The sequence below is a fragment of the Mustela erminea genome, chromosome 6 (genome assembly GCF_009829155.1).
Source record: "Mustela erminea isolate mMusErm1 chromosome 6, mMusErm1.Pri, whole genome shotgun sequence".
NCBI lineage: Eukaryota > Metazoa > Chordata > Mammalia > Carnivora > Mustelidae > Mustela > Mustela erminea.
Window position 1 is genome coordinate 84,901,243 of NC_045619.1, and position 6,854 is coordinate 84,908,096.

The following is a 6,854-nucleotide window of genomic DNA, read 5'->3' on the forward strand; positions in this document are numbered from 1 at the left end:
TAACTCCTGCGGCTTTACCCACCTGACGACCCCTCTCCTTCTCCCGGAAACCACTGGGAACCCGGTAGATGCTTCGCCTTCCTTTTCCTTCCGATCGCCGTCCCCATCCTTTCCCCGCCCAACCCGCGCCTTCCCAGGCCCCAGGATGTCTCCTCCCTCCCTAGCGCCGGCTCCTTCCGAAGAGTTTGGTTTGAACTTTTGAACCCACCAATCAGCGCCGCGCGCCCTCCTCTCTGCGGGGCTGGGTGCGACCCGGCGTCCTGCCCGCGGCCCGGGGCTCGGAGGCGGGGTCGCAGCGGCCGGGGCGGGGTCAGGGGCCCGCCCCCCAAATCACGTGGCCACGGACGGGGTATATAGGGTCCCTCGGGGGGCGTACTTACCACTTACCACTTCTCCCCCGGACTCCTTGGTAGTCTGTCAGCGGGAGAACCTTGTCGCCGTCCCCTCGCCTTCTCCAGCCCCAACGAACCCTATAAGTCTCAGTCATGGTGAGTGGAGGGGTCCTGGGGATGTGACGTGGAGGTGAGAACAGCCCGAAGGGGCGGTGGAACCCGGGTGCACGTGGGGCCGCGTCCCGGACGCCTGCGAGTAAACTGGCTTCTGATGACCGGGTTGGGAAAGCCGAGTTTACCGGCAAACTTATGTTCAGGCTCGAAAAGGCGGCCAGGACGCTGCCTTGGGGGGAAGTGGAAAGCCCTCTAGATCCCAGTGAGAGGGCATCGCCCCAGGGCTCGCCACAACCGAAGGCAGACCAGCGAGCCGTCACATTGGCCCCGAAAGACGTGAAAACTAAAAAAATGCCTCCCCTCCATTTCTCTAAATGACTTCACCTTCCCGGTGTCTTAGCACTCCGGCCCCGAAGGTGCATCCACTTCCTGGCCCCCCTCTCCGGCGTCCAGTGACTCCCCGCTGAGTCACCTGGGTCTTGTCTCCGGGGAGGGCTTCCAGTTGCATCAGTCCACCTGAAGGAGGTAGGCAGGCTGCTCCTTTTAAGGGAATTATTAACCGCCACTTTGTCTAATTTTGCAATTCTAATGTTAATGCAGTGGGATGTTTATAGCTCAAGCTTTGTGCTTAGGCCACGTTTTTAAAAACTAGTCTATAAAAAGACAGTTTCTTATAAAACTGTTGAGTAAACAAGTACTAACAATGTGTTCTTAGAGAAGGTCTGTTGGAGGTCTACCTAAAAGAAGTCATGCTGTTAAGCCAGGATTTGTGTATTAAATGTTTCAAAATAATATCTTTAAAGAAAGGGGGATACCGTGAAGTCACCCTCTTCAGAGACTACCCCTGTTGTCAAAACTAAGTCTGGCTGTAACAAATTGTTTGAGTGCATTTCAGCAAGGGAGGTGGAAAGATACTGGTCAAGGAGTGATTCAGAAAATAGTGGGGCTTTTTAAAGAAGGGCAGGAGAGCAAGAGCAGCAGACGGATTTAGGCAGGCACTGGCTAGATTAATAGTTGTTTTTTTTTTTAAGGTGGCTGCTTATCCAGTGAAAGCTAGATTAAGTGAGTTGATCACCTGTGTCTTCATCTCCTGAGTGGCCAGGAGAGAGTGGAGGGCAGGTAGTGACCATGGTCTAACAAGAAAGCAATTAAGAGGGGCACCTGGGTGGCTCAGTGGGTTAAAGCCTCTGCCTTCCGCTCAGGTCATGATCCCAGTGTCCTGGAATGAGGCCCCCCCACCCCCTGCTCTCTGCTCAGCAGGGAGCCTGCTTTGGGCTCTCTCTGTCTCCCTCTCTGCCTACTTGTGATCTGTATGCCAAATAAATAAAATCTTAAAAAAAAAAAGTGTTGCACAGTGAAAGTTGTTTTGGGCCCGTAAGTCAATAGAAGAAACAGTAGAATGAAAGGCTTTTCTCAAATACTTTATCTCCTTGGGCCTGGAGCTGTCAGGAACTGCACTCTCTCCAGCTTTCCGTAGAATTTCCAAAGTCCAGTTAAAGGTAAACATGATGCAATGGTAAATAGTCATAGGTTCATTAGAACAACCAACTCCCCTTTCTCCCACAGCCCTAGAGCTGGGCGAGTCAATGCAGGTAATCATGAGCTCGGTGATGTGGTGAGGAGACCATGGGTGTTTTATGAGGAGTGTAGGCGGGAGGGAGGACCATAGGTCAAAGGTTGTGGATGATTGGGGTTTTTAATTATCTCAGCTTATGAAACTAGGCCCTTTGAGATCTTAGTGGTGGTGTTTTCTCTAACTAGTTTCCTGTTAGCAGCTTTTAAAAACTTGAAACCCTCATATTTGGGGAAAACATAAAAGGAGGTAGATATTTGGTGTCAGTATTTTTTGAAAGTCCTCTACTAGTCTGCAAAGTAGTCTGACTTACGGTGAAATACAATAAAGCACCATTTTTTGTCTTCCTCTTAAATATGAAGGCAAAGATTCTGTGTTCACAGTCTTACTTTACTAGGCAGAAATGAGTTTGGAAACTTATAAATGATCTTGTTCATTAAGTAAAGGAAAACAGACATTTTCCCAATATCGTTAAATTCTTGACGCCGAAGGCTTTTTCCTCACAGTACCAGAGATCTCTGTATGTACGTCTTGGTAGGAAACAACTAATTCCTTAAGCTATTAGTCAAGTCTCGTTGACACTCCTGCCTTCTATTTCCACGTGTCTTCAACCCTTCCTACTCAAGATGTGTTGATAGTATAGGAAAAATGTTCTTCCTTAAGATTAAGTTCTTCCGCAGGGTTAAAAAGCTGCCTCTGACCACAGTTTTTAGAATACAGCCAGCTGCTGCTTATCTGGCATTTTCTCCGTGAGTCATATGGCTGTGGTTTGCTGGTTTAAGCTGGTTTTAAAGGGAGAGGCAGAAGCCCTTGTCTTTTAAAGAATAGGATTAAAGAGGGACCAAATGAGCTCAACAGTTACACAATCACACAGAATGAATCAGAGCTCCAAAGGGGAATTTTGCATGCCTTTAAGGAATCGTGGCAGGCATATTTCCCAGGAGCTGGGGGAAATGTATTGCTTTAGCAGAGCTTCAGTTTTTCTAAAATGGTGGAAACCTGACCTTGAATATCTAATGTGACTACGAAGCAAGGGTCTGATCTCTGGTCCTGCCTAGTAGTTCATTAACATATCTTTGGTTTTGCAAAGCATTTTCTCCGAATTAGTCACCAAAGGCTCTTGCTTGTGAAATAACCTTGGGCAGGAGTGACTTCCAGAAAGGTGATTATCTATCCTGAAGGTTAATTAGTCATTTAGGTGTGAATCATTCCTAAACGTTCCATCTGATCTGTCCTATTCTGATATTTTCCTTTCTTCTTCCCACAGCGTGAGTGTATCTCCATCCACGTCGGCCAGGCTGGTGTCCAGATTGGCAATGCCTGCTGGGAGCTCTATTGCCTGGAGCATGGCATTCAGCCCGATGGCCAGATGCCAAGTGACAAGACCATCGGGGGAGGAGACGATTCCTTCAACACCTTCTTCAGTGAGACGGGCGCTGGCAAGCATGTGCCCCGGGCCGTGTTTGTAGACCTGGAACCCACAGTCATTGGTGAGTTGGCCTCTGTAACCTGGTGAGCTCCCCTGGGGGGTCTGGGACAGGAGGTCTGTCTTGGGGCTTCAAGGACCCCGTGACATTGAGCAGGCTTGTGCAGGTGGTGAGTGATGGGGGGCTGCTGTGTTTGCCTTTTCCAGATGAAGTTCGCACTGGCACCTACCGCCAGCTCTTCCACCCTGAGCAGCTCATCACAGGCAAGGAAGATGCTGCCAACAACTACGCCCGAGGGCACTACACCATTGGCAAGGAGATCATTGACCTTGTCTTGGACCGAATTCGGAAGCTGGTAAACATATGTTTTATTTAAAGTGGGGTGAGCGTTTTCTTATAGTTTGGTCTCTCTTAAAGCTGTAAGAATCCTTCTTTGCACACTGAAGTGAGCCGTTGAGTGCTCACTAAGGAACTGGATTTTGAACCAGATGGTCCTGGGTTATGCAACAACTATTTGGGGCCGGTTTAAGTGCTCCATTGCGTATTTCCATGTCTCATAAGGCAGACTTGGGCAATTGCTCGAGGCAGTTAGGGCAATTTACCTAAAGTCAAGGTGAGGACCCGGGAGGCTTAACAGTTTAATTGATGTTTAAGATTATTAAACATCCTGGTTCATATTAATCAGGTTCCCTGCTTCAAGTTCCCATGCCCCTTTTTAGGTCTTCTTAGTCACATTGAGTAGGTGGCAGACTGTGACATGTACTGATCAGACTCCTAAAAAACAGTATTGGATTACCTTACATTTGGTGCTTTGTATCAAGACAGAAGGGTCAGAGCACAAGAAGCCAGCATAACCCTGACTAGAAATGGCAGACACTGGAAACTTCTTATTTATTTATTTATTTTTAAAAAGATTTTATTTATTCATTTGACAGACAGAGATCACAAGTAGGCAGAGAGGCAGGCAGAGAGAGAGGAAGGGAAGCAGGCTCCCTGCTGAGCAGAGAGCCCGATGTGGGGCTTGATCCCAGGACCCTGGGATCATGACCTGAACCGAAGGCAGAGGCTTTAACCTACTGAGCCACCCAGGCGCCCCAAATCTCATCACTTCTGAGAAGTGAGGATTGTCAGGTGAGAACTTTGAAAAGTCTCATAGACTTTTCTGCTTGTTAACCAGAATGGTGTAGTGAAGTGGTGGAGAGCTCCAGTGATGTTAGGCTTTGTGGAGCTGTGGTAGCATGTTAGCTTTTGCAGAATCCGTAGACTTTCTCTGATAACTGGTGTTTACTGTGTCAGGCTCTCTGACAAGTACTCACTTAATTCTCAACAACCCGAAGTAGGTTACTATTCTCCATTGATAAATGCGAAAGCTGAGATTGGGAAATAAATTTGATCAGAGCCATATAGCAAGGAACTGGTAGAGCCGGATCCGGACCCAGCCTGACTCCTAACACCAGGGCATTGGAACTTGGCTCTTCTGTGGTATTCCAGCTTGGAAAGCAGCTGACAGGTCTTTGTAAGACCTCCGTTGTCGAGGGCTGGTGGTCCCAGGCCTGTCCTTGCTTGGTAGCTCTCCACCTGTGAGAAATTTCCCTTCCCTGTAGTCACCACAAGGGACAAGGGGGCCAGAGGTTGCCCTCTCAGCGACTGAAACTTGGGCCTTGCCCTCCTGATTCTTCTGTGGAAGTGAAGATAGTTCATTTTTAAATAGCTGTTTAGCAGATTCCCCCCTTCCAAGAACTGTGAAAAGTTTCCCTGAATTTGAGCACTTAGAAGCTCGTTATAATTGCTGTCTTAGCAAATACTGTTCAGAAGATTAAAGAAATTTCAATTGGGGGCACCTGGCTGGCTCAGAAGAGTGCTCGACTCTTGATCTCAGGCTTGTGAGTTTGAGCCCCACATTAAATGTAGAGGTTACTTTAAAAAAACTTAAAACAATTAAAAAAAAAATCTCGATCAATGGAATTATGAATTGAAAGAAGTCATTGCAGCTTTCACCAAGGCTAAAATTAAAACTTTTCTTTTACAGGCTGACCAGTGCACAGGTCTTCAGGGCTTCTTGGTTTTCCACAGCTTTGGAGGGGGGACTGGTTCCGGGTTCACCTCCCTGCTGATGGAACGTCTCTCTGTCGATTATGGCAAGAAGTCCAAGCTGGAGTTCTCCATCTACCCAGCCCCTCAGGTTTCCACAGCTGTAGTTGAGCCCTACAACTCCATCCTCACTACCCACACCACCCTGGAGCACTCTGATTGTGCCTTCATGGTAGACAACGAGGCCATCTATGACATCTGTCGTAGAAACCTCGATATCGAACGCCCAACCTACACTAACCTTAACCGCCTTATTAGCCAGATTGTGTCCTCCATTACCGCTTCCCTCAGATTTGATGGAGCCCTGAACGTTGATCTGACAGAATTCCAGACCAACCTGGTGCCCTATCCCCGTATCCACTTCCCTCTGGCCACCTATGCCCCCGTCATCTCTGCTGAGAAAGCCTACCATGAACAGCTTACAGTAGCAGAGATCACCAACGCGTGCTTTGAGCCAGCCAACCAGATGGTGAAATGTGACCCTCGCCATGGTAAATACATGGCTTGCTGCCTGTTGTACCGGGGTGATGTGGTTCCCAAAGATGTCAATGCCGCCATTGCCACCATCAAGACCAAGCGTACCATCCAGTTTGTGGACTGGTGCCCCACTGGCTTCAAAGTGGGCATTAATTACCAGCCTCCCACTGTGGTGCCCGGTGGAGACCTGGCCAAAGTCCAGCGAGCTGTGTGCATGCTGAGCAACACCACAGCCATCGCTGAGGCCTGGGCTCGCCTGGACCACAAGTTTGACCTGATGTATGCCAAGCGTGCCTTTGTTCACTGGTATGTGGGGGAGGGCATGGAGGAAGGGGAGTTTTCTGAGGCCCGTGAGGACATGGCTGCCCTTGAGAAGGATTATGAGGAGGTCGGAGCGGATAGTGCTGAGGGAGAGGATGAGGGTGAAGAGTATTAGGCTGTCTGCTATGATTTTTACACTCCGTTGTCTTGGGACTGTCTTTTTTCTGTTCTGGAAGCTGTCTGTCCATGGCCCTAACTTGTCAATAAAAGTGATATTTCCATTTTAAATATCAAGCTGGCTTCTGTATCATGGTAATTACTAGCCCTACTTACTTAAGGCCAATTGGGAGTGGAGGAGGCTGGCAGAGGCTCTCCCCAGTCATTGGATCAACACTGTAGGTAGCTTCTAGGTACCATGCACTGTGCTAAGTGGTTTGTTTCACTGAAGACCCGATTGATGAGCAGGGATAGAATCCTATCACCAGCAAGGCAACAGGCTCAGGTTGGGCCAGTGTTTCTCAGGCTAAAGTGTGGATGTGAATCACACGTAGGTATTAAGATTTAGGTCCTCATCTGTAG

General features: G+C 48.5%; 1 protein-coding gene across 1 annotated transcript; it reads left to right on the forward strand.

Moving 5' to 3' along the window:
* Nucleotides 1–374: 374 nt before the first annotated feature.
* LOC116593725 (tubulin alpha-1C chain) lies at nucleotides 375–6,569 on the forward strand. Its single transcript, XM_032348095.1, has 4 exons — nucleotides 375–488; nucleotides 3,287–3,509; nucleotides 3,653–3,801; nucleotides 5,476–6,569. The coding sequence occupies exons 1-4, from the start codon at nucleotides 486–488 to the stop codon at nucleotides 6,448–6,450; spliced, it is 1,350 nt and encodes a 449-aa protein (XP_032203986.1). The 5' UTR covers nucleotides 375–485; the 3' UTR covers nucleotides 6,451–6,569.
* The last annotated feature ends 285 nt before the right edge of the window (nucleotides 6,570–6,854 follow it).

Bases quoted from the DNA above. Each gene is read 5' to 3' on its own strand.
- LOC116593725 (XM_032348095.1), top strand. The intron at 3,510-3,652 runs GTGAGTTGGCCT...TGCCTTTTCCAG, and splicing joins CCTGGAACCCACAGTCATTG to ATGAAGTTCGCACTGGCACC. The intron at 3,802-5,475 runs GTAAACATATGT...TTTCTTTTACAG, and splicing joins TGGACCGAATTCGGAAGCTG to GCTGACCAGTGCACAGGTCT.